General features: G+C 43.0%; 1 protein-coding gene across 3 annotated transcripts; it reads right to left on the bottom strand.

The window, feature by feature from the left end:
• Positions 1 to 210: 210 nt before the first annotated feature.
• Positions 211 to 23,191, bottom strand: LOC108923613 (vinexin-like). Of its 3 annotated transcripts, none has more exons than XM_018734479.2 (20): positions 22,995 to 23,191; positions 14,829 to 14,905; positions 14,545 to 14,608; positions 13,349 to 13,467; positions 11,320 to 11,383; positions 11,022 to 11,060; positions 10,661 to 10,751; positions 10,343 to 10,433; positions 9,724 to 9,777; positions 9,205 to 9,321; positions 8,562 to 8,623; positions 8,251 to 8,369; positions 3,965 to 4,056; positions 3,718 to 3,764; positions 3,165 to 3,279; positions 2,768 to 2,893; positions 1,868 to 2,449; positions 1,081 to 1,184; positions 699 to 805; positions 211 to 501 (listed from the first exon to the last, which is right to left on the bottom strand). In XM_018734479.2, the coding sequence occupies exons 2-20, from the start codon at positions 14,838 to 14,840 to the stop codon at positions 440 to 442; spliced, it is 2,067 nt and encodes a 688-aa protein (XP_018589995.1). In that variant the 5' UTR covers positions 14,841 to 14,905; positions 22,995 to 23,191; the 3' UTR covers positions 211 to 439. The 3 variants fall into 3 exon arrangements, with proteins under 3 accessions (XP_018589995.1, XP_018589994.1, XP_018589996.1); XM_018734478.2 differs by lacking the exon at positions 22,995 to 23,191 and adding an exon at positions 17,895 to 18,058; XM_018734480.2 differs by lacking the exons at positions 11,022 to 11,060; positions 22,995 to 23,191 and adding an exon at positions 17,895 to 18,058.
• Positions 23,192 to 27,149: the final 3,958 nt, after the last annotated feature.

Here is a 27,149-nt window from a genome sequence, read left to right as displayed (position 1 = left end):
CATGACAAACCAGACAGATCCAAGAGTCTCTACGCAACTTGAGTGAAAGTTTAACCCAAAAGGTGAGAAATGAATACCAAGGATAGTGAAAACACATTTATCAGATGCTTTTGGGTAAACTCTTACCATGCTGCACACAGTAAAAGTGAACCCTACACTCTTATCTCCACAGTCACTTTGCTGCCAGGTCCTGGTAGGTGATGGAAGACATGGAATTTTGGTTCAACAGATACTGAACTTTGAGCTCGTTGATACTTGAAGCAGCTTGATAGTCTGGATGTCATGTGACTGGATGTTAAGGAGTCCTCATGGTGTTGAGGTGCATCAGCGTGATCTGCCCATGTATGAATCCCAATGCTGTGTTTATAAAAGCTTCTGGTCCAGATATCTGCACGAGAATCTTCAAGGCAATTGTCCACTTTGAAGAACAAGAAGAGGCTTAGGCTTGGGTGACATAATTTCCTGGAAATGTCCCAAACAATCCTGTCCTGTCAGATGTACCTGTCAAAGGGGAGGATAATTTATTATCAATGCATTGTCACAAGCTGAAAAACTCATGCTCTTTTTACACTCTTTCAAAGTTCAAGTGACATCCTGATGACTGCCCAGTGCGCTCTTAAAGTGAGCAGCAGAAGGCAACAGCAAAACTGACTCTATCCATTAACACCAGGGTTAAAGGTGTACATATGACACTTTACCAACAAACCAGCCATCGTCGCACTTCTCCATAACCCTCACAAGGTCCCCCTCACGAAGTTCAAGTTCATCCCTGTTCTGAGGGATGTAGTTGTACACTGCTCTGTACCTGAAGGAAGATTATACAGCACATCACGTCACAGGCGGTGTCAAAGGTTAGGATCTGGAGAACCTGGTCTCTTATACCTATATTCTCTGAGTAAATGTCACTTAGGAAAATGTCACATTTCAAACTCCAAAGTTAAACAGACTAAGTGACCAAGTAACGACCCGTTCAGAATATGCTAGTTTCATAAGCTTTTCCCTTAGTGCCCATTTCACACTGCAGCCTGAAGAAACCAAAAACACCAACAAAAAAGTTAATGGAACCACCCAGCCACTCACAACTGTGGTAGGACTGTTGAGAAACTGCGACTGGTTGGCTCCTGTTTTGTGGGTGGACCCATTTCAGGAGCTACTAGTTGGAAAGCTGTGGAGTAAAAATCACTCTGAAAAAAGACCAAAGGGAGGGGACCAAAAAGTAAGCTTACATTTCCAAATACACTAACTCCTCAACTTACCAATGCAACCGGGACTGAAAGTTTGTTCGTAACTTTATTTGTTCCTAAATCTCCAGTCAGTCTTTCCACTAAGTCACAATCAATAAAAGCTCAATAGTGATGCCCCTGTACATATTCATTGGTTATGATCTGCCAAAGTCTTAGGTGCAAATGACAGAAATTTTTAAAACAGACATTAAACTGTAGTTAAAAATTAACTGCAAATGTTAATTTCTTGAACTTTAACTCTGACATAACAGGAGGAACCAGTGCACCTGATTAGGGAAAAACAAAACTAGTGTCTTAATTGACAAAGACAAGAAAACAAACTGTCAGCTCTGTTTCAGTAGCACAACTATCTGCCACTTACACAGTGGTCAACCTGTGTTTGAAAAATTTAGACTCATTGGATTACAATATTGAATGAATACACTAGACATCCTCCTGTCACCATGAATGGTAATTTATATATAGTAATAGCAAGTTACAAATTAGCTTAATCACATTTACATTTATTCATTTAGCAGATCCTTTCTCAAACTGAATTCATTACTAATTATTTTCATTAGCTGCCAGTAATTACATGTTTCATGCATGATGTACAGGAAGCCTACTGGAGAAGAACAGCAGACCTGAGCTATTGTGTTTGATGTCCGTCTAGCTGCTGTTGCACACATGGCCACATCTGAACCATCCTCTCTGTTAACAGACGGGCATGTTGCAAGCTGAGCTCCACCCCATTGATTGGTCACAACTCCTGTTTGTATGGTGTGTGAGGTGGGGCTGGGGGTGGAATCAGGCAGGTGACTGGAGAGTTCTGTAGTGAGGGTGGGCTCTGTGTGTGAATATACCAAGGACGGGGAGTAAGACTGTGGCAGTTGAAGCAGGCATGCCACCGTTCCCCTGTGGCCTGGGGGAGACAGAGATTTGGGGTTGCTCCCTGGGAAGGGGGGTTGTTTTGGCAAGGGTGGGAGACACGGCTCTGGATCTGGTTGGGCTGCGAATGACTGGGGGCTGTGGTCAGAGACCCCTAGGCTCAAGGGGCTGATGGAAATGGAGGAATGTGAGATAGGGTTGTCTTCCACAGACTTGGTGCGGGGCATCTTTATCACTTGGACGTAGCTGATGGGGAAGATTCCAGTCCGGCTGGAATTAGGAAGTCGACCTTCCAGCCAGTGTTCATCGATACATCGGATCACACATATCCGCTCACCCTGGGACACATGGGAAGAGAATTATTGATATTGTATTTGGCATTTCATAATATATATTTAACTGTCTCGAATGATACAGAAAAATGTATCATACATAGAAATCAACATATGATATATGCATGACATATTTCTGTGATACAGGAAGTTGTCCAAGCCCCACCCCCAAAATGTAGCATGATTAAAAAAAAAAAATGTCCTGTATTAGGTAAGCACGTACAGTTTAGGAGATACACTAACATGTTCTGTCTGCTAGAATGGACCAAAAAAAAAGATGGTTGACCCTCAGGAGGACATTAGAGGGGCTGCATGACCCCTGACCTTCTGGAGGGACAGCTCTACAGGCATGTCTGCTGTGAAGTTGTAGAGTGCCACTGCCTCCCCATACTCCAGCACCTGGACAATTGGCACCCTGATGGGCATGGGCTTCTCTGATGGTGGGAGGATCTGAAGAGGGGGAAAGATAAGGTGAGATGCAGGGTTACCGGAGTGACCAGCAGCAACATATAATGCCAGCTGTAGAGGTGCTGGGTGTGTCATAACTGGGGAAAGTAATATATTTATGTCCCTCTAAATAATCACTGAGCCCCAACATTACATCTTCTTCTAGTAATCATCTGCTTGACCAACAGCCATGATGTTCACCAAAACAGTGCTGGATGTTATGATTTATGGAGATCATTCATCATCCTCATGTGGAGAGGACAGGACAGGTCACCTCCACATAGCTGGCTGGGAAGAGCCCGGCCTTCCCATGGTGCTCGCCGTGGAACCAGTTGGCGTCCACCTGCCGGTGAATGTAGACCACATCCCCCTTTTGTAGGGTCAGTTCGCTGAGGGAGGCAGGTCAGGGGTTGCACCACAATGAACACTAAGCAACCACAAAGTGGGGCTGTGTTTTTACACACAAATACAGCTCTTTGACCAAGCGACAACAGAGGGCATGCAAATCATTTGGAACAAGAGTTCCCCCCAGTAGTACATGAATAAGCAACAACAATGTGACTCTTACTAAATAAGGGATGAAAGCTGAGTGGCATCTGTGTACTCCTTCTCTCAGCTGCAATCAATGGTTAGGAATGTGCTCAGAAATGCATGTCACATGTGTCATTTCCTTTTGTACAAGAATTCCAGATATCCAAACATGATTATGTGCTTGTACTCCCTGAGGGCAGTTAATAACCCCTAGAAAGCGGTCATGACCTTGGGAACGTGTCCAAGCCTAAACCACTCCAATATACATATGTAAATAGGTGGACGGCACTACTCACCTGGGCAGCTGTGCCCGGAAATGGAATTTGGCCCTTGCAGCTTTCATCTGTGCAAGCAAAAGAGGCAAAGAGTATTAGTTTAATCCCAGAGGTTTGCAGGAAAATGACTGACCAGATTAGATGAGACCAAGTCACACTCACATATTTCCTTGAAAGAATATTTTTTTGAAAATGCATAAATAATGGAAAGAGAGGGAGGAATTAAGAGGATGAGCAGAATATGCAGCAGGGATCGGCAGGTACTCACCTTCTCACCAGGCTTGCTATGGCTCTCCTCAGTTCTTGGGCTACCCATGGGGGACAGGACTGAGAACATGGTTGATCCTGGGGATAGCACACCTGGAAGAGTGGGGGTGGAGTTAATCAGCTTTCAAAGGCAAATAGAACATCAAATAGAACCCTCAAAGGCAGCAAATTGTGGGGAGGGGGGGAAGAATTTTCTGCAGCCCCATAAGGCAAAATCCACTCTTCTGGAAAATTTTGCTAATCAATCAGCGTACTGTCCAGTCAGGATGAGACTGCTGAGTGACCATATCACTGTTAAAAATCAGGCAGCAGGTTGTGGAGCGAGTTGTGGCCTTGCAGGTGAAAGACCTGGGTTCAAATTCCCACTTCTGCTGTAGTGCCTTTGATTAAGGTACATATCCTGAACTAGTAAAGTAAAAATTACCCACACATTTAAATGAAATCATTGAAAGTATAGTGTGTGAATGATAGAGTGTGTGTGTTCCACTGATGTACGGATGAGTGACCCATTGTAAGTAGTGTATCTAGCAGTGTAAGTCACCTTGGTGAATAAGGTGTGTGGGCTGATAACACTACATAGAGTTCCTTGGAAGTCGCTTTGGAAAAATGTCTGCTAAATATGTAAATGTAAATAGCTCAGCATACACACCCAAAAATGTCTTTGATAAAGGCATCATATAAATAACATTAAGCAGTCCATCCATCCATCCATCTTCTATCCCACTTGTCCTAATAAGGTCTCGGTGGCAGTAGGGAGAGCAGAGAGGCCCAACCACCCCTGTCCCCCGCAACTTCTTCAGCTCAGCCTGGGGGATCCCCAGCCATTCCCAGGCCAACTGTGAGATATAATCCCTCCAGCGGGTCCTGGGCCAACCTCGGGGCCCCGTCCCATGCCTGGTATACCTCCAAAGGGAGGTGCCCAGGCGGCATCCTTATCAGATGCCCGAACCACCTCAACTGGCTCCTCTCAATGTGGAGGAGTAGTAACTCTACTCTGAGTTCCTCCCGATGTCCAAACTCCTCACCCTATCACAAAGAGTGAGTCCCAACACCCTGCAGAGAAAACTCATTTCAGCCGCTTGTATCCGCGATCCTATTCTTTTGGTCATTACCCAAAGTTCATGACCATAGGTAAGGGTAGGGACGTAGATCAACCGGTAAATGGAGAACTTTACCTTATGGCTCAGCTTCCCCTTCACCACTACAGTCTGGTACAGTGACCTCATTACTGCTGCCGCTGCTCCCAGTCTGCGGCCAATCTCACGCTCCCTTCTCCCCTCACTCGTGAACAAGACCCCAAGATACTTAAATTCCTCTACCTGGGGCAAATTTTCTCCCCTTACCTGGAGGGGGCATGCCATCCTTTTCCGTGAGAGAACAATGGACTCAGACTCTGAGGTGCTGATCCTCATCCCAACTGCTTCACACTCAGCTGCAAACTGTTCCAGTGCGTATTGGAGACAATCACGTGACGGTGCCAAAAGGACAACGTCATCTGCAAAAAGCAGAGACGTCACCTTCCGACTCCCACAAAGAATGCCCTCCTGGCCTCGTCTGTGCCTTGATATCCTGTCCATGAAGACCACAAACAACAGTGGAGACAAGGCACAACCTTGGTGGAGCCCAACACCAACATTGAACAGGTTTGACTTAATGCTGAGTATTCGGACACAGCTTTTGCTCCGTATGTACAGAGACCGAATGGCCCACAGTAGTGGCCCTGGTACCCCATACTCCCGAAGCACCTTCCACAGAATTTCCCGGGGAACACGGTCATAGGCCTTCTCCAAGTCCACAAAACACATGTAAACTGGATTATCAAACTCCCATGCCCCTTCAATTATCTGTGAGAGGGTAAAAAGCTGGTCCACTGTTCCACGGCCAGGGCGGAATCCGCATTGTTCCTCTTCAATCTAAAGTTCAACTATCGGCTGGAGCCTCCTCTCCAGCACCCTGGCATAGACTTTCCTAGGGAGGCTGAGAAGTGTGATACTCTGATAGTTGGCACACACTCCCCGGTCCCCTTTCTTAAAGATAGTCACCACCACCCCAGTTTGCCAATCCAAAGGCACTGTCCCCAAGGTCCATGCAACATTGCAGAGGAGTGCCAGCCATGACAGCCCTGCAACATCCAGGGCCTTAAACAGTTCTGGGCGGCTCTCATCCACCCCGGTGCTTTGCCACTGTGGAGCTTACCCACTACCTCAGTGACTTCCACCAGGGAAATGGATTTTGACAGCCTGGAACCCTCTGGCCCTGACTCCTGTAAGGGAGGCATGTCACTTGGGTTTAAGAGTTCTTCAAAGTGCTCCTTCCACCTCCCGACAATGTCCTCATCAGAGGTCAGAGTTTCTCCACTCCTGCTGAGCACAGCCTGAGCGAAGCTCCGTCGATCCCTTCTGAGCTGCCGGATGATTATCCAGAACCTCTTTGAAGCCAACCGATAGTCATTTTCCATGGCCTATCCAAACTCCTCCCATGCCCTGGATTTTGCTTCTGAAACAGCAGCCGCTGCTGCCTTTTTCACCTGCCGGTACCTGTCTGCTGAGTCAGGAGTCCCCAGAGCCAACCAAGTCCTAAAGGCCTCCTTCTTGAGCTTGATGGCTTCCCTCACCACCTGTGTCCACCAGCGGGTTCTTGGGTTGCCACCCTGGCTGGCACTAAGAAGCTTTTGGTTGCAGCTGTGCCTGGCTGCTTCCACAATGGAGGTTTCGAACAGGGTCCATTCAGACTCCATGTCCCCTACCTCCTCCGGGACATGGGAGAAGCTCTCCCGGAGGTGCGAGTTAAAATCATTCCAGACGAGGTCCTCCAACAGTCGTTCCCAGCACACCCACGTTAAACATCTGGGCCTACCGGGTCTGTCCATCAGTTTTCCCCGCCATCTGATCCAATTCACCACCAGATGGTGATTGGTTGACAGATCAGCACCTCTCTTCACCCAAGTGTCTAGATCATATGGCCTCAAGTCAGATGAAATGACTACAAAGTCGATCATTGACCTTTGGCTCAAATAGCTCTGGTACCAAATACATTTATGAGCATCCTTGTGTTCAAACATGGTGTTTATTATGGACAAACCATGACCAGCACAGAAGTCCAATAACATTTCACCCTTTGGGTTCAGATCAGGCAAACCGTTCTTCCCAATCACCCCCTCGCCAGATTTCCCAGTCATTGCCAACATGAGTGTTCAAGCCCACAGCAGGACTATGGAGTCTGTAGGCGGGGCCCTGTCCAGAACCCCACCTACCCTCTCCAAGAAGGTCAAATACTGTGAACTGCATAAGCACACACAACAGTCAAAGTTTTCCTCTCTGCGATCCTAAGTCGCATTGAGGCGACCCTCTCGTCCACCGGGACAAACTCCAACTGTATGGCAGCCAGCCGGGGGCTTGTGAGTATCCCCACACCCACCCAGCGCCTCTTACCCCATGCAACTCCTGAGTAGGAGAGGGACCACCCCTTATCGAGGAGTTTGGTTCCAGAGCCAACACTGTGAGTGGAAGTGAGCCCAACTATATCTAGTTGGTATTTCTCAACCTCCCGCACCAGTTCCGGCTCCTCCCCCCCAGTGAGGTAACATTCCACGTACCAAGAGGCAGTTTCTGTCGCGAGAGGCCGCGACGCCATGTGCCACCCCGCCCCCTCCCGCTGCCTGGTACACAATGCACCCAACTTCCATGTAGGACCTTGTGGGTGGTGGACCCACATGGCCCCCCCATAATTCCTTTTCATACTGAGCCCGGCCAGGTTACGTTGGCTGCCTGGCCACCAGGTGCTCACCTAGGAACGCTACCCCCAGGCCAGGCTCCAGGGGTAGGTCCCAGTGACCCTATTCTGGGCAGGGTAAACATTCTTTTGTTCCCATTTTGTTCCTGGGTTTTTCAGATTGTGTTAGTCTGGATCTTCACTCCAGACCTGTTTGCCTTAGGAGCATACTGCTCCTGATGACATAGCTCTGGAGATCCCTAGATCAATCAAGCCCTTCGCCACACCAAGGCCCCGATCCAGGAAGGGACAGTAAATAGTATTTTTTAAATTTAGTGCTTGCAGTATTGTAACATTTTGGTGTTCTTTGTACTGTCATGTGGCTAATTAGTGTTATTCTGAAGCTGGTGCTTTTCTCAAAAACAACCTTACATGTTTAGTTAGTACTTACAATTATTTGCTAAATCATTGCTGGTAGTCTAGTGTATGAACACCAAGTCACCTGTGAGAAAGATGTGAGCTGAAAGTTAATTATAATATTGACTGCTCGGGTACTGATAATAATGAATAGATTACCTTCTGCATGTGCTGGGGAGACTGGTGTCTTCTGTCCAATCACAGAACTAATAGCTGAATGGCTGACAGATGTCCTGCCCAGCTCTTTTGTGATTGGTGCTATGGCTCCAGGCAAAGGGCTATGAAAAGAAAGTCACAATATTGTTTTTCATATCTGGTACAAATAAAAGTGTGTATGGTAGAGTGAACTGAAACAATCTTTCTGGTGATGCTAGAACACTGGTGTGTGTGCTGCAAAGAACATGCATGATGATGCAGGATGAGTCTTTCACACACATACATACATACAGTACATGCAGGCTGTCACTTACCTGCCTCCTCTTGAGACCCCACTAGTACCCTGTGTCTCATCAACACTGGTTCTCCGATCCTCCTAGGAAAAGAGGAAAGACACTCACATCTGGGATGGAAAGCCCCCTCAGTGTCATCGTGTACACTGTATGATTGACCTTGAAAATTGCAAAATCTATTAAGTGAGTAGGTTCAAATTATCAGGCTGTTTGCACACACCATGTTTACGTTCCCAGTTCCCTGTATTTCTACTTCATACTACAGTCCTAGTCAAAAGCATGAGTGAACATTCCGAAAAGTTGAAATGTGAATACACATTCCAGAAAGTTAACATGCAAGTACATTTTCTTGAAACTGATCTTTTCCATGATACATTTGGTTAACAATGCCATGTCTTCACAGCTCTTCTGGAGCCATTCACAGAGGTGTAGGAAGCACATGTCCTGCTTTACTCTCACTCTCCTTTCTAGTTTATCCCATACAGGTGTTGCCTAGGTGGACTCATCCTGGCTTAGCAAATTAATGGGGAAATGGAATAATATAGAGAAGTGCTGCAGTGAAGAGCTCAGAAAGAATAAAAGGTGTCCCCTACAGTTGCAATGTATCTGTTGTACTGTTGGATGGGTGAGGGCCAAGCTAGATGGCACGGTATGGGCTCAGTACCTCACCCTGGGCTGGCTGCTGTCGCTGCTTCTGTTTCTCAGACAGCCTCTGCTCCAGAACTTGGATATCGGAGTCCAGTTCAGCCTCAAACTGACTCAGCTCAGAAACCAGGCTCACCTGGAAAGGAGAACAGTAACAAATATCCTACAGCTCAACCGGAATGGACTCAAGTCAGAAAGAAGCAATGAAACTCTGGGTTACACCCTGGTTTGTCTGAACCCACACACACACATTGTCTGAAGCCGCTTGTCTCGAGTGGGGTTGCAGCAAGACAGAGCCTAACCCGGCAACAGAGGGCACAAGGCTGGAGGGGAGGGGACACACCCAGGGCGGTACGCCAGTCCGTTGCAAGACACCCCAAGCAGGACTCAAACTCAAAGCCAGAGAACAGGGACAGACCAAACCCACTGCGCCACCACTTCCCCCCTTTCTTCTGAACCAACAGGTTGAATCCAACTGGGATTGAGCTGTATAATGAAGATGAGGATTTATAATCCTTGGTTAATGACCATCTCTCACCTCTGCAGAAGATGGCCGGGGTTTGGGCAGAAGCAGGTCAGGTGAAAGCTGAGCCTGGTTGGAGGGATTGTAAATAAAATTACACTGAAACACACAGAAATTTTTTCATGTAGCTTAAATCCCCAAGCTCAGATAGATGGGGAAAATGGGACCAAAGTCTACCACACACACACACACATTTTCAGAACCGCTTGTCCCATACAGGGTCACGGGGAACCGGAGCCTACCCGGTAACACAGGGCGTAAGGCCGGAGGGGGAGGGGACACACCCAGGACGGGACGCCAGTCCATCGCAAGGCACCCCAAGCGGGACTCGAACCCCAGACCCACCGGAGAGCAGGACTGTGGTCCAACCCACTGCGCCACTGCACCCCCCCAAAGTCTACCATTTTATATAAATTGACATTTAAATTCACAAAGAAGGTCTCATCAAAGGATACAAAGGATGTTCCTGGGACTGAATTTCCAATGTTCTACTAATACATTCCTTAAATGTGATGTCACCCCTCACCTCCAATACACAGAGCATGCATTTGTACATCGTGAAAGAATACCACAATCAACAAGACAATTTAACAAATGTGTATTTTGTACACCAAGGAGGCTGTCTCCCACCAACCTGACTCTGATCCACTGGGGCCGCAGCCTGTCTCAGCATGAAGTCCAATGTACTCTTGGGCTCCAGTACTTCCCCATGCGTCACATCATTCCTGGAATGAATAGAAAGACATTTCTCCAACTTTATTAAGTACAATGCAGTATTTAAAAACACCAAATGCAATACACAACACCAGCAAAAATGAATTTGTATAAAACATTACAGTAGTGTAACCAACAGCCATGATACTCGTAATACATTCATTCATATTCACAAATAAAAGATTTCTTAGTGCCTTGTTGACCCCAGGTAGTGATATGGCACCCATGTAAGACTCACTGATTGGCTGGGACTCCACAGTGGACAGAAGTAAAGTGGTCCTTCGTGGAAGGACACCTATCGTCTCCAGTTCTACCAGGGTAGGTGGAGTCTGAAATGCAGTGTGTACAAGGGGGACAGAATGGGACAGCTGGTCATTGTCAAGGAAGCTCTCCAGTTACAAACAGTTGTATTCAACACCTGATATTAAATAATATCTGATGTTTGTAGACTGGTGATACGAAATACATGTCAGCTGACTATATGACCTTTAATGCACACTGGGTGACTCTCTGCCCCAGCACCCTCTGCACTGATTCTGATAATACCTTAATGATATAGTGTGTGCCAACATTATATTATTGTCAAATGTTTTACTGACCATCTACAATTCCTGTCTTTGAATCTTCATGGTACAGTTCTAGAATGCAGGACAAAGAAAAAAATGGGATTGACAGAGGGTACAGAAACCAGGACCATGAATGAACTTGGGGAATGACTGGGCCAATGCTACGTTTACACATTCATTTTAAATTACTGACTTTCAAATTAAAACAAAAAAAGTTAAATTAGGACATTTAATATGTATGGAAGTAAAGGAGAGACACCTGTGTGTGTCCCCCTCTGACCTCTAGCCTCTGAGAAAGACACAGATGATCCAGGCCTTTCCAAGTGTTTACCTTCAGATGTCTGGTGAATCTGTCGAAACATGGTTCGGTACCAGTCCCTGGGCTTGTTCACACTCTGCAAGGACCAAGTGCATGAGTGTAACAAGAGCAGTTACTACTTACCCCCTGTCTCTAGCACAAACTTATCATTAACTTACAAACCCCATTTCCAGAAAAGTTGGGACACTTTCTAAAAATGCAACAAAAACTAAAAACTGTAATTTGTTCAATCACTTGAACTTTTATTTAACTGACAAAAGTACAGAAAAAACATTTTCAGTGTTTTCACTGACACAGATAATTGTATTTTGTAAATATAAAAAACAACAGAATGTGATGCCTGCAAGACACTCAAAAAAAAGTTGGGACAGAGGCAAAACAAGACTGAAAAGGTTAAAAGTAACGCTGTTCTGGAAGGTTCAACAATTAGCAGTTTAACTGGTAACAGGTGAGATTATCAAGACTGAGTATAAAAGGAGCATCCACCAAAGGTTTAGTCTTTGCAAGCAGGATGAGTCGTGGTTTATTGTTTTGTGCCAAATTTCATGATAGAATTGTGAGTCAGTGCAAAGGCGGTGTTTCTCAGAGCAAGGTTGCAAAAAATGTAGGTCTTTCACTATCTACAGTTCATAATATCATGAAAAGATTCAGGGAGTCAGGGAAAATTTCGCAGTTTAAAGGCCAAGGGCGGAAATCGCTGCTGAATGCATGTGACCATCGAGCACTCAGGCAGTATTGTTTGAGAAACCGTCATGCTACCATGATGGACATAGCCACTTGGGCTCGGGAGTACTTTGAAAAATCATTGTCACTCAACACAGTCTGCTGCTGCATCAAGAAATGCAACTTGAAATTGTATTATGCAAAGAGGAAGTCATTTATTAATTTTGCGCACAAACGCCGCAGAAATGTGTTCTGTGGTCAGATGAGTCTGTTTCAGCTTGTTTCTGGGAAAAACGGACTTGGGATTGTATGTGCCAAAGATGAAAACGACCATCCAGACTGTTACCAACGAAAAGTGCAAAAACCTGCCTCTGTGATGGTATGGGGGTGCATCAGTGCCCACGGCATGGGTGATCTGCATATATGTGAAGATACCATTGATGCGGAGGCTTATGTTGGAATTTTGGTAAGACATATGCTGCCGTCAGGACGACGTCTTTTCCCAGGAACTCCATGTCTGTTTCAGCAGGACAATGCCAGGCCTCATTCTGCACGAGTTACAACAGTGTGGCTTCAGAAGCATAGAGTGCGTGTGCTTGACCAGCCTACCTACAGTCCAGATCTCTCTCCTATTGAAAATGTATGGTGCATCATGAAGAGGAGAATCAGACAACGGCTACCACGGACTGTTGAGCAGCTCAAGTCTTGCATACAACAAGGATGGGCAAAAATTCAACTTGAAAAACTGCAACAACTGATTTCTTCAGTTCCCAAATGATTACAAAGTGTAATTAAAAGAAAAGGTGATGTGACCAAGTGGTAAACATGCCTCTCTCCCAACTTTTTTTTTGAGTGTGTTGCAGGCATCAATTTCTAAATTTGTTTATATTTAACAAATAGAATTGAGTTCATCAGTGAAAATACTGACAAGCTTTTCTTTGTCCTTTTGTCTGTTAAATAAAGGTTCAAGTGAATGAACAGATTAGTTTTTAGTTTTTGTTGCATTTTTAGAAAGTGTCCCAGCTTTTCTGGAAAAGTTTTTAGTTTCTGTTTCTAACAATGTTGTCAGATTACTAGTTAAACTCCTGTTTCCAATGTAACCTTGCTAGTAGCCTTATAACAAGGTTGTGCTATAAACAGGAGCATGACTAGCGACATTATAATAAGCTTTCATTAGAAACAGTACTGTTGCTTTATACTGTAACTAGGTTGAGTAACTGATAGTCACTTAATTATCAAATCAAAGTGTGTGACTAAAAAGAAACTTGTCCTGGCTACAATTCATCTGTGTAAGAAGAAATAAACTAAATGCTTCTAAGGTGTAAGCCTCCCCCCCCCCAAGTATGAGTTCCTCAAGATGAAGTGGAAATCGTCTCACAGATCTGGAAGCCAGCGGCAAGCCTGTCTCATCAACGGGGCCAATGCCAGAGAACTTGACCAGGCGTTCCTCCCAGGGGGCCCGGCGAGGCAGCGTGGCAGCCCGTCTTTCCTGATTTGCTGTAACCAGTGGGTGAGACCATGACAAAAACTTTATCTTCTAATTATTTAAGCTTCTGTTCAACTGATCTGCAGCTGCATTTATATCAACACATGTATCCAATTACCTGTGATTTACTAAATACACTTGCATTCATATTCAAATCCAAATTGCTTTGCTGGAATGAAAAATCAGGAGACAATCTGGGGTAAAAAACTGATTACTTTTAGAAATAACCCAGTTACTATAGTTATGAAATATTACCTGCATGAAAAGGTTTAAACAAAAATATTTTGTCAAGCACTGTAGTGCAAGCTTAAGTTTTTCCTTGGGGGTGGGATTGATGGAAGGATGGGCTAAATTTTTAAGGACTGTCAAGGCAACAAAGTATGTTTTAGAGCCTAAGGAACTGGGGTTGGGACTATAGAGTGCTGCTTCAAATCCTGGAGGGGTATCTGGGTGATTCTGGACAGAACATCTGAAAAAATTAACTATGTTTACACTTATTCGTTGAACAATTGCTTTTCTCCAAAGCGACATATAACGATACACAAGGTGCATTATACCAACAGAAGGACAGGTTTGGGTATGATGGTAGTCAATGGTTAGAGCTGCTGTCTAGCAATCCAGAGACCCAGGTGTGAATCTCACCTCTTGCTATAGTATCCTTTATCAAGGCTCCTACCCTGAGCTGATACAATAAAAATGACCAAGGTATATAAGTGGGTAAATCATGGCAAATTGCTTAACATTAAGTTGCTGTGGAGAAAAGTGTTACATTTAGTTGATACTTTTCTCCAGACTGACTTACAGTTTTAAGGTAACAATTATTCACCCATTTATACAGCTGGGTAATTTTACTGGAGCAATTTAGGGTAAGTACATTGCTCAAGGGTACTGCAGTCAGTGGTGGAGATCAAGCCTGCAATCTTTGGAGCCAAAGGCAGTTGGTCTAACCACTACGCTACCAGCTGTTACATAAACTCATAAAGCAGAGACTCAAGCAAGAAAGCAAATGACATAAGAAATTTGGATCAGAGAAGTCAATTCCTGAGTCAGCATAATTCACTTTGTCTCCATGTCTTGATGGCCCTTACCTTGTGCCCCTGATGAATCATCATTGGCCCCAAAACTAAGGGTATGAGAGTCTCCACCAACCACCTGCTCAGGGGGGAAAACAGACAGACAGAAAGAAAGACTGCCTACACTGACACATGTAGGGGTTTGTAGGGAAATTAATTTGTCATGTTAGATGTATGTTTAGAAATTTGACTTAGCTGCTTATGGGGGAAATTCAGAGGAAAAAGAGGGTTTATGATATGATCCCCTAGCTAGCCCTGATCTTCTGAGCTGTCAGTGTCCCTTCCCCCCATTGCCATACCTGAGGCAGCATGTCAAAGATGTGCAGTCAGTGTCTCTTTGGCCTGGTCACACTTCTGCCCTTCGTGTCTTCAATGCCTAATCCCACAAAATAGAAACAGTAGGTATGAAGAGCGCTAGAGGGCATCTTCCTGCAACAGTGCTGATGTAAATTTCAGTTTGTGACCCGTTCCCACCCTAACCTTCTTAAATTGCCACCCCCACAAGACCAAAGGTATATCTGCAAACTTCACATCTGAGTGTTATGTTTGCAGCTTCGGTTTGAAAAACATGTTCCCATGAAGAGTAATGGGAAATATGTGAAACAGACCAGTGAAAAAGGACTGTTCACAGAGTGTTGTCAGTGACTCGAGAGCAGATTTTCTACATTTCAAACACCGCACACACACATAAGGTGCAGCTTCAGTGGTCTTTGGTGATCCTCTGCGGCCTCCACTGACAGTGAGCAAACAGAATACGTTATGTTTGATACCTCCAAGGCAGGACAGCTCCCTCTATACTGAGAAAAGAGGAGACTGTTCAGCAATGGGTAAACACCTCTTCCAGGAAGGTATGAATAAGTGCATCTGAAGAACCCACCCTTGGACAGATGGACATGCAGGTCTCATTCACTACAGTGTGAGTGTTAGGGTGCAGAAAACACCTGCCACACCATCGTCCTACAACCATGCTGATATATGGCACACAATTGCGCACACGCAACACACAGAAACAGCAATGAAAACTATTATCATCCATCAGTAAACTTGTCAAGAGTTTCCTGCCTTTGGGTTTATCTGTGTTCAGGACCAATTGACATTTATAATGTTTGCAGCTGTTCATTTGGCAGATGCTTTCCTCCAAAGCAGCATATCCCTTGGAGTGAAATAAAGTGCATTTCAGAAATAGATGAAATGATATAGATGTAGACATGTGATTTACCAATTTAACCAGGAAACATGACACAACTGTCATATGTAGAACTGACAGTAGTTTTTTTTTTTTTTTTAAGTAGGGAAGGTTTATAGAGCAAAACAGATGAGAGTTGGGTACAAAATTTGTGTTTTGAAAATTCTGCTGAATGTGGAGGATTCAGCAGTTCTGAGTGAGGAAGCAGTGGGTGTATACCCTAATTTACATTAAATGCAAAACTATTTTGCAACTTACAGGAAGTCATAACCTATTTGGTCATGTGAGGGCATCTGACCATTTCCGGAAATAGTAATATTTAGATTTTCATTGCTAACATTTTAAACTCTGGAGACACAAAATGTTCAGCAGTACAGCTCTGCTTCATTGCCCAATTAGCACAGTCAGCTATCAGTGACCAGTGATGACTACATCCTGAGTCTTATTGGGGTACATTTTTTTTTCCACTGTACATTTAATTAGTACAATGTAATGTAATTAGTACATTTATTTTGGATTTAATACTACATCGACTGTATCCTTTGGACACAAACAGCTCACCCTCATCCTTTGGACAGAAACTGAAAATATTTTTTCCAGTGTATGTTTATTTTCTATTAGTCCAGCTAATTTTCAGTATAAGCCTAGCCATCTGGATGAAAGTCATAAAATGCAGGCTCAAAATCTAGTGGTAAAACAAAAATCTATCCGACACCTTAAAAGGCCAGAAAGTCTATCTCTCCAGCTTTCCCAGCAGTTTGAACATCAACATGGCTCCACTAAACTTTATACTCATATCAAAATCTCCACTAATAATGGTTCCAAACTGTGTGTACCATACACAGGAGGGTCCAGTACATTCTTTGTGGTCTATGGTTAGAAAGCAATGGTCTGCTCATTTTTCCCGAGTCGGCCCTGTTCCCTGCTTCGAAAACACCAGAAATCCTCAGCGTCCAACATTAAACTGGTTGTCTGACCGTATTGTTTAAACTGCCCTGGAAGTGTAACTATGGTAACAGGGCCTCCCTCCACTGCTTGGGGTTGGGGAGGTGTGCAATGCTACATGGATGCCACCACATGTTAATATCCTCCTTGCAAATCCCAGAAAGCTATGCTGTAAAAGAATTAAGGGTGCAGTTTAAATACATAACTATACTCAACATTTACATATTTTGGAATCAATATTCAAATTTCATTCTGGTATATCTTGCTCTTTTCCAACACACCCAGTCCTCACACCTAATTGCCTGACTCCAAAATGTAATGGAATTAGATAGGAATTGAATGCATACATGTTTAGCAGATCCTTTCTCCAGAGCAACTTCCAATGAACTCTATGCAGTGTAATCAGCCTACACACCTTAGTCACCAAGGTGACTTACACTGCTAGATACACTACTTACAATGGGTCACTCATCCATACATCAGTGGAACATACACTCTCTGTCACTCACACACTGTGAGTGAACCTGAACAGCATGTCTTTGGACTGTGGAAGGAAACCCACGCAGACACAGGGAGAACATGCAAACTCCACACAGACTGAGTGGGGATTGAACCCACTCTCACACCACCCAAGCGCTGCTCACTCACTGTGCCACCCAGTTAAACTACAGCAACAAAATAGCAGGAGGTACAAAGCCTGTGAGATTGCCTCTTGCTGTCCATCCACCAGCACTGCATCCTTAGGACCACTGAAGGAGGAGGACCTTCTCACTGGAGCAAAGCAAAAGTTAACTCTTTTGCATTTAACTCTGGCAATTTGTTTATTTGTCCATATTTAAAAATCAAGCAAAACTTATATCATTATTTTTGAATTTCTTCTAGATTAATCAACCCCAGTTACTAATAAAGGATGACTGTAATAGTCCTAGAATTTGACTTTTTTAAATCACAATTATATTTTGAGGGAGAAACATTCATCTTTGTTACAGTTTTACTACTGAAGATACTGCATCTTCAGACAATCCTTTCAGTTTAAGAGTATCATCATTGTGCAATGAATTCAATTAGCAACTCAATCCAACACAATTAAGAGTTCAGCCAGTCACAAAAACCTGAATCCACAGGAGATCACGAGGACCAAAATAGAGAAGTATGTCACCAGTCACCGCGTCACACCCATTCACCAAACTGAGCAGATGTTGGAGGTGAGAGTCTCCTCTGAAGTCGAACTCACCATTCAGTCGTCGGATTTGATGGAAAGCTTACTAGAGTCCAGAGAAAATATAGATCTTCCCTTCCACCCACCGACTGCTGGACTGAACAGAATTCACTGTGAGCCCTCCCACCTTTCTCTTTCATTCTGCAGCTCTGCCCACCCCCAACTACACACCATCTCTGCTTTTTTTGTGGGGCAGTGTCTCAGAGTGTCTTCGTAATCCCACTTCTGATACCATGTGATGGCATAAGTATACAGGAAGCTGTTTGTTGAAATGAGGTTGCAAAAACTCTGGGTAACTTTATTCACTGTTTCTGCCTACTCTCAGTACTTTCTCTGAGTACTCACTCCTTCTTTCACTTCTTGTGGTTTCTGTATTGCTTCAGAAGGGGCCCGATTTGGGAAAGGAAGAGAAACCATGGTAGGGGGAGGTGGATAAACCCTCTGAATTTCACAGCCTGTGAAATCATCTGACGAATCATATGATTAATTTTTTGATATAATGTGGTCTAACTGATACAAATGCAGCTGACCTTGTCGTATGTTGCACTCTGAACACCTTTAAACTGTTTTCCCAGTCAGCACTGGGAATGGTTCAGCATTCAAGGAAATTATGCAAAAGTATACAAGCTTGAACTAGATGCAAAATAGCTGTTGTTATTGAAAAAGACACAGAATTATATCTCTCAGTATCAAGCTTCTATGTTAAACCTCTGAGGGTCTTTTAAAGAAATAAATACACACACACATTTTCAGAACCGCTTGTCCCATACGGGGTTGCGGGGAACCGGAGCCTACTCGGTAACACAGGGCGTAAGGCCGGAGGGGGAGGGGACACACCCAGGACGGGACGCCAGTCTGTCGCAAGAAGAAATAAATAATTCACCATAATTTTCCAGTGTCATTTCCTTTCTCAGCACCATCTGTGGGAAGCAGTTAATAAGAACAGCATGCAGCTAGCCCAACCTCTCAGCAAGGGACACCTGCCAAGTATAACTCTTTCAGAGCTGTAAGACAAGGACAACAGTATGGCTAAGATTAAGCACAAATCCACACATAGCGCTGCAGCATATGTGGTTATGGGCAGTAAGCATACTGGATCAAGAGAAGCAGAAAATGATTCAATGGCGACAGAGTTATCCCTAGACTTTGACAGGAACCAGGGCTGTTGGCTTCAAAAGCTGGTTACCCACAAGCATCAGGAATCAGTAGTATGTTGAGTCAGAATCAGTAATATGTTTGCTTTGGAGAATTTAAGCAGGGATTTTCAGCCACTTGTATCTGTGTACTGATCTTACTGATGCTACATCTCTTCTATTGCTGTTGGTATTATTAACAGTTATTTATCAAATACACTTGTTTAATGTAATTTGCAATTTCATGTTTGTATAAGCTAGTTACAAAGATTTACCTTTTCATACAGCATGGTAATTTTTACTGTATCAATTCAGGCTAAGTATCTTGATGAAGAATACAAAAGCATGAGGGGTATTCAAACCAGGGACCCTCAACCTGCAAGAAGCCAGACCCAACCACTATGCCGCCTGCTGTATCTTAGTATTTTAGAACAATCCTTCTATGTTAGGGACTCTGAAGCAGTGTGCTGGGAAGAAAACTTGGATGGAGGGTATACTCTTGACAGTTTCAGAACACATATTATTCTCTCATTCAAGAAGAGCTAAAGGCTTATCATGTAAAAGTGATACTCTGCCATAAGAATCCACCAAATATATATAATAATGCAATGCTTTACACTAGGGCTTGCTGAGGATCCATGAAGAATGTGTATGAACATCTACTGTATGTTCTTCACATGAATTTATGACTTGGCAATGGAAAGTGAGGCATTATATATCTACTCCAGTGGCATGATCTGCTAACTGTCAATGCTGGTAGTATACAATTTGCAATAAAGAGCCTGCAGACTAACACAGCAAATCACCACTAATGGAGTCCAAGATGGTAATTACCTTGTTCAATCAATTCCAGACAATATGGGACCATAAAAGGTTTCCTTGTTATATGGGAGGTATTTCAATACAGCAGCATTTTCCTCAGAACGTTTCAAAATGTTCAGTCATGACTGTGCAGAAATACAAGGAGACATAAGGTACAGAATCTCACATAAAAATAAATATTACATATGAAAAAGGATAGAATGTAGAGGAGCATCAGAAACAAAACTTCTATGGCTTGAAAAGCTGGAAGTCAGTAGCTTTTGCAAAAGGAAGTTCAAGAGTGGTCTGTTGGCTCTTCAGATGCCCCACTTTAGGTTAACTGTTGAGCTTCTGTAGATCACGTACTGTGAAGGATGAATTGGTTGGTGTGGCCAAGGCACTGGTGTTTTATAATTGTTTGCTCCAGTTATGGAACCCAGGTGTGTAATAATGCAACTTACGACTTCATAATCATCTTAGGCACAGCTGGTAGCATAGTGATTAGTGCTGTTGCCCTTGGATTCAAAGGTTGCAGGTTTTATCCCTACCTCTGGCTGTAGTACCCTTTAGCAAGGGACTTACCTTAAATTGCTCCAGTCAAAAAAAATTGCCCAGCTGTATAAAAGGGTAAATAGTTGTAACCCTGACATTGTAAGTTACTTTGTAGAAAAGTATCGGATAAATGAATAAATGTAATGCATCTGAGCAAAGCAACAGTATAGGGCTTAATGACTGATTAGCAGGTTGTCTTCTGGGCGCTGCTTGAATTGTTTCTGTGCGATTAAGTCAACTTTGATTTAGGGTTTTGATGGTTTGATGGTTTCAAAACAGTCCAACAATTTTTTTGTAACAAATAAGCTGCTCTTCCAGTAAACACTCTTTCTCCACTGTAGTACTGTCCTTGCCTGATCCTAAGAAGACCAGGTCTTGCAGGTTGCTCTAAGTTAGGAAGATCCAACAGAGGACTGAATCACATGATATATAAGATGATCTGGCAGTCTTTCAAATTCAGAGTGAGTAGGAAGTAGTTTAAGCTTTCCATATTCCATATGTCACAGAGCCTGTAGATATGTTTGTGTGTTTATGTGTGAGGGTGTGTCATAGTGTATAAGATAAGATAACTTTTAACACCAAGTATGTTTGCAGCAATAAGGATTTAACATGTTGGATGCATTTTCAGACACATTCAACATACAGAAAAACGGTATGAAAAAGGTCAAACAAATTAAGAAGATGATGCAATAAGCATATAAACAGTACGGTTATCTATAGGGATGTGTATGAGCTTATCTATGTAATATGAGCACAGAGGTGGAAAAAGAAATGAGATTAAATATAAATAGGTGTAGTTGGTATGATACAAGTTCACATTTCAATGGGATTAAATCTGTTTATAGCTGGATGCCGATAGAGGTATCAAAATGTACATTCAAGTATGGATATAGATTATAATGTGCACATTGTTGATTGTGCATACTGCCAAGAAATGGCATGCTGAAGACTGTGAACTTGTGTGTGTCTCAGTGTAAGGTAGCTTAGTCACTCCCACACTTTCCTTCTGTAGAATTATTTTCAATGATTTACTTGTTTATACATCTTGGTCATTTCTGTGTTAACAATTTGTGGTAAGTACCTTGATCAAAGGTACTACAGCAGGAAGGGGTTTTGAACCTGGGTCTTTCAACTGAAAGGAAGTATTCTAATGGATGCACCATCTACTGTCCAAATATAAATGTCATCTGACTGACTCTGGACAATGATAAGCCACAGTTAAAACAGGTAAATGAGTGGCCCTCTGCCTGGTCCACCTCAGTGCATCTTCTCCAGGAAGATTCAGTTGCATTGCTTTTTGCTTGAAATAATCAGGAAGGAAATTGAGAACATTTATATGCATATTCTGGTTAAACCCATCTGCTTAAAAAAAAGTTTTTCTTGGGTCTGCAGCACCACGTCACAGCTCAGATGGCATAGTCATAATGAGACTTAGATTCCAAAAGTAATCCATGATTGCAGTGGCAGAAATTTTAAGACAATCATCACTTTCATCATTCAACAAACACAACGCAAGGAAAGAAAAGAAAAGCAAAAAGTGGAAAAAGTAGTCTTGTAGACATGACACAGCACAGTCTTCTGTTTAAGCCTTGTGCTGTGTTCGAGACAGCTTCCTGTTTTTGTTGTTCCTGTCCAAAACTAAGCAATTAGGTTTACACTTATTCATTTAGCAGATGCTTTTCTCTAAAGCGACGTACATCTCAGAGAATACAATTTATGCATTACGTTAGGAGAAACATAGCTGCAGATGTGTGATTCTTAAGGAAAGTTACTTTGTGTCTTTCCACTATATACACTAATGTTCATCACACGAGTAGCTGCATAAATCTTAATAGACGATTCCTGATCACCTTCCAACAATTTTTTTAATTATTATTTTTTATATTATTATTTTAATTAAAAAACATAAATGATCACCTAATGTTCTGTTACACCTTTTAACAAACCTCATTCCTTGTCATTATCATTTCTTTTGGAATTTATGATCGATTACCTGAAATGATACCGCTCGTCTGTATGGACGTGTGTGTGTGAAACTCCTGAATTTGGCATTTTCTACTCTTTGCTCATTATTATAATCTCACCCATTGATTTCCTGCAACTGGCCAGATATGATTTAACACCACAAACGTACAAAATAAGCAAATGTATAAAATCGGCAAAATCTGATAAAACTGGTGATCAATAACTTGATGTATTCAGATGCCTGGTATGGTGTACATCACTAAGTTGTATGGAAATCAGATAAAAGAAAATATAGCAATGATACCTGAACATTGTAAATCAGTCAAATTTTACTAGAACTCAGCAGGAATGTTAACAAATAGGACTCTGAAGTCCAACTTTTGACCTGCTAAGTCATTGCTGTACATAGTGGAGCAACGAAACAGTGGCTAAACGCTACAGCTATTGGTCCAGTTTTGGTTGAGTGTAATATCTCAGCCACAGGAACCAGTGAAAAACATCTTCTCTACATACAACCCTGTATTCTCCATGCTTACATTCTGTACAACAGGGTCTGTTGCCACGCTCTCTTAGACGTGTACTTTTATTAACAACCTGCAAGGAGGAACACAAACCAAGTTCACATGGCTCCCATTTACCAAACCTCAAACCCAAGCAGCTTTACCCTAGTGGTTCAGTTCGCTCTGGTCCAGTCCACTGCACCACAGGCACATGTCTTCATCCAGCTGCTCTCCAGCAGAGCTCCACTCCTCGCTTCCCCAGCACTTCAACTGTGCCCTGCCACGCCGTCCAAGATAAATATTTAACACGATAAGCAGTCAAAGGTCATGTCTATGGTGTTCTCCCGTCTTTCTCATCTTCCCCTTTTGCTCTGAGGGCTGAGGTCCTCTTTGTCCACTAATCTGCTTTATGCAGAAGTCATTCAGTGCTAGCTTCCAGGTTGCAGCTTTTTCAGCGCTCCTCATGCTGTGGGACACACGCAACTCCCTGGCTGCTGACCCCCCTACAAAGTTCACTGTCCTCCAGTAACCAGTCGTGTAATTACACTCGTGATGCCATGCGCCGCTGATTTTTCCAACACAGTCATCTTGGAGAATATATAAATGATCAGCCTTTTGATTGTTGAGGGTGAAATGGGCCCGATCAGACCGGTTTGGTTCTCTTTGTTGGAGGAGGACTGGAGAGGGAACTGGCATGAATTCTACAGGCTGAAGTCTCATCAGAATTCCAAATTTTTATAAGGACAATGTGTATTTAAGAGTAAATTTGGTGTTGAGAACATATCTTTGATGCAGTGAGATAGAATAGGAAGAAAAATGAGAATGTTCATTTAAGTTGAGAAAAGCTGTGTTTTGATAAAATCAACTGGTTTTTTGGTCTAATGTTGGAGTGCGATTTAACCATGGGAGGGCGGTATTGGGAAAAGAAAGAGAAACAAGTGTTGTAGGATGGCTTTATGCAATTTTGCTGAGAAGATAGTATGAACACGTTACAGGATCTCACACGCCTTCCGCAAACTAAACAGTCATTATAGAACTGACTGGCAGAAACAGCGAAGCAGAATTCCCTCAGAGATATTGACTCATTCATGACTTGTGGGGGTCTAGATGGCCTGATCACTCCCTGCATCCCAGCAACACTACTGCGCTCAACATATGGCCACTTAATGGTACAGGGGCATCAAAATTCAAACCCCATCAGTTCTCAGTTTCGACCCTGATGTGTTTTAACAATCTCCCTCTGTCGCTCAGAGTTCCTGAATCCCTGCCAGCATTCAAGAAGGGTCTCAAACTATTCTCTTTCATAACCACTTCTTTTCTGATTTCCTGACAGCTACGTAAATGAGTTCATTACCATCTACTACAACTATATATTTACTGTTCGAATGTTTCTTCTATAGGCTGATACTTTAAGTGATGTGAACCAGCAACATGGTGCTATCAGACAAGTTGTGCATAGAGTCTTCCATTTCTGCATTGAAAGCTCTTCATCTGTCTTTTGTTTACACTTATACATTGCTTTGAAGAAAAATGCCTCTAAAATTAATAAATGTAAATGAAATGTAAATGTTTGGAGGAGTGAGTAAATTCTGTCACTCATCAGTGTAGGCTGGCCACACCCCCTATTGTCTGAGAAGGCACAAACCAGGATTAGACTGGAAAGGAAGTTTAAAGTTGCTTTGGGTGTAACTAGAGCACTTGACCTGCATTGACCTGTAACCCGTGTTGACTTGGCAATGTGCCAAGAGCAAACACTTTCACAGGTGTGTCTGTCGGAGAAATGACTGCCAGCCCTATCAGACACAGACAGAGAATTTGGCAATATCTGTGATTTTGTGTCTGCAAACTGCAAACTATAGCTATTGCAAAAGTCCCTAGTCACTGTAACATCTTTGCAGTTCCTTTGAAATACAGTATGTTAAGTTTTAAGTGGCATAGTAGCACAGGGGGTAGCAATGGTACTGCTTCTGGGCTGTGGGTTTGGCATTGAATCCAGCTAAGTCTGTGAGAGGTTTTCATCTTCTTCATAGTGTGTAAGTTTCTTCAGTCAGTCTAAGACGTACAGAAGAAAGTAATCAAACCACTTCTGTACCCTCTGTTACAATTAAAATCATGCAAGCAGGCGCTATGAATCAAATTCGACTTCAAGGCTCTTACCCTTGGTTCTAACATTTTTACTGGAGCCATTTTGATTGAACAGGAATAATTACATGTTTCGAATAAAAGTGCTGAAAAACGCAGATGTTCGCAGTACTGAATATTCAGTTTAATTAACTGATATTGTTGGATTCAGGGTTTTGTTTAGACTGAAAGAATGAGCATGAACAAATACTTGAATCCCACATGAATAAAATATTTAATATATCCATAGTGAAGGCAAATTAAAAGATGTACACCTATAGATTGCATTTTATTTACTTAGCAGATGCTTTTCTCCAAAGCAACTTATAATGGATACTATTACCAGCCCACACACCTTATTCACCAAGGTGACTTACACCACTAGATACACTACTTACAATGGGTCAGTCATCCATACATCAGTGAAACACACTCTTTCTGTGTCACTCACACACTATGGGGAACCTAAACAGCATGTCTTTAGACTGTGGGAGGAAACCCACACAGACATGGGTAGAACATGCAAACTCCATACAGACTGAGCAGGGATTGAACCTAAGTTTTCTCACACCACCCAGGTGCTGTGAGACAGCAGCACTACTCACTGTGCCACCATGCCACCCATCATAATCAATAATAATCTGGTAAAGTGATCTTTCTGTCTTAGGCAACTTCAAATATTGGGTTTGTACAATAAACAACTTAGAACAACTCACCTGTTTACAGAGGGGAATAAGGTTTACTGAATCAACCAAGAGTACATTCAGTTCTGTAGTACCTTCTTTAAGGGAACTAAAGCAGGAGCAGGGATTCAAAACCTGGACTCTAATCCCAAAGTTACACCTAACAACTATACTACATGCTACTCCTGAAATACACAAGATGAACCCAAAAAAAAAAGCAGCTTGTAAGTGAAGATTTCAATATGTTAAGAAAAGATATAGAGTCACAAGGCTGGAATAAGGGCAGTGATCCATGCATTAGGTCACTGTGGCTGTCCTGCTGGCCTAACCCACATGGTTGTTGCTGCAAGCTGGTCTTCATGAGCCACTGCCTTTTAAGAATACACAAGGCCTATAGGATATGGGTCGTGTTAAGGAAAAAAAGTTATTGTGTGTAGCCAATGAGCGACTTGTAATGAAGTTCAAACCAATCATTGTTTGAATTCTAATCAGGTGTCTTTTATCAAAAAGTTGTCAGTACTTTTTAAGTGAATGGTGCTGGAGAGAATTACTGTAATTAGTCTTAAGAACCAGTTGTGACAAGGTACCCCACTCTGCAAACAGCAGTACCTGGATTTCTTGGGGATGATACTATTACAATGGCGCCACTTCATTGCAAATAAATCTCTGTGGTCTTTTTCAACTAAGTTGAGGGAGCCAATTTATCTGGATCACCACCAAGAGCTTGTCTGAATTTTAGATGCCGAATAACCCAAAAGGAAGCACTTGGAAGCCGTGACTCCCAAACCAAATACTGTGCGGGTGAGGAAACATTCTTGATAAGGGACAAGAAAGATAAAACTAAAAGGCTCCCTTGTCAGAGGGGAGGGAAGCATTGTAGGCAAGAGCAAGGAAATCTTGAGGGAACCAGATGTAAGGCGTCATCATGGACCCTAACACTACAGGATCTCTCTGGCTGGGTGGCCAAGGACACTTCACTCCAGACTTTCAGGTATCAATGTACCCTTATTCCATGCAAACCACTGTTTCGAAAAGTGTCTTCACCCAAGATTCAAGTGGATGTCCCATGCGGGTTGGACCCCTGCCCACCTCTACTCCAGGAGATCACTTTGGCTGGGACTACACATCTTCACTATACGGTCTTTCCAAGTCAGACCCAGGTGCCCCAATCATCAGTGGCTGCAGGTTGGATCTAGGAGGCGACTGGAGAGCTGGCAGACCGCAGTTCAACACTGGTGAGTATCAGGTTCCTGTTCCGATTCAGCTTTAGTCCTGCAACTAAAGGCTCTGACTCATTGTTTCTGATGTTTAAATTAGCGTTATTTTGCTAACATCCTTTGAAGAGAGTATGCTATATTTCTTCTCCAGGAACTTCCATCATCTTAGGTTTTTAATATTAATTGTGACACTGAAAAGGATTTATAAGCGATTTATGTATCAATTTGTTACAAAACAAAGAAATACTACAAGGACTGTATCTGCCATAATAAAATCTTATTTTTCTGATAAGCAATG

The sequence above is a fragment of the Scleropages formosus genome, chromosome 6 (assembly GCF_900964775.1).
Source record: "Scleropages formosus chromosome 6, fSclFor1.1, whole genome shotgun sequence".
NCBI classification, from domain to species: Eukaryota; Metazoa; Chordata; class Actinopteri; order Osteoglossiformes; family Osteoglossidae; genus Scleropages; species Scleropages formosus.
Note: the sequence above shows the minus strand (reverse complement) of the source record. Positions and strands in the feature narration are given on the sequence as shown.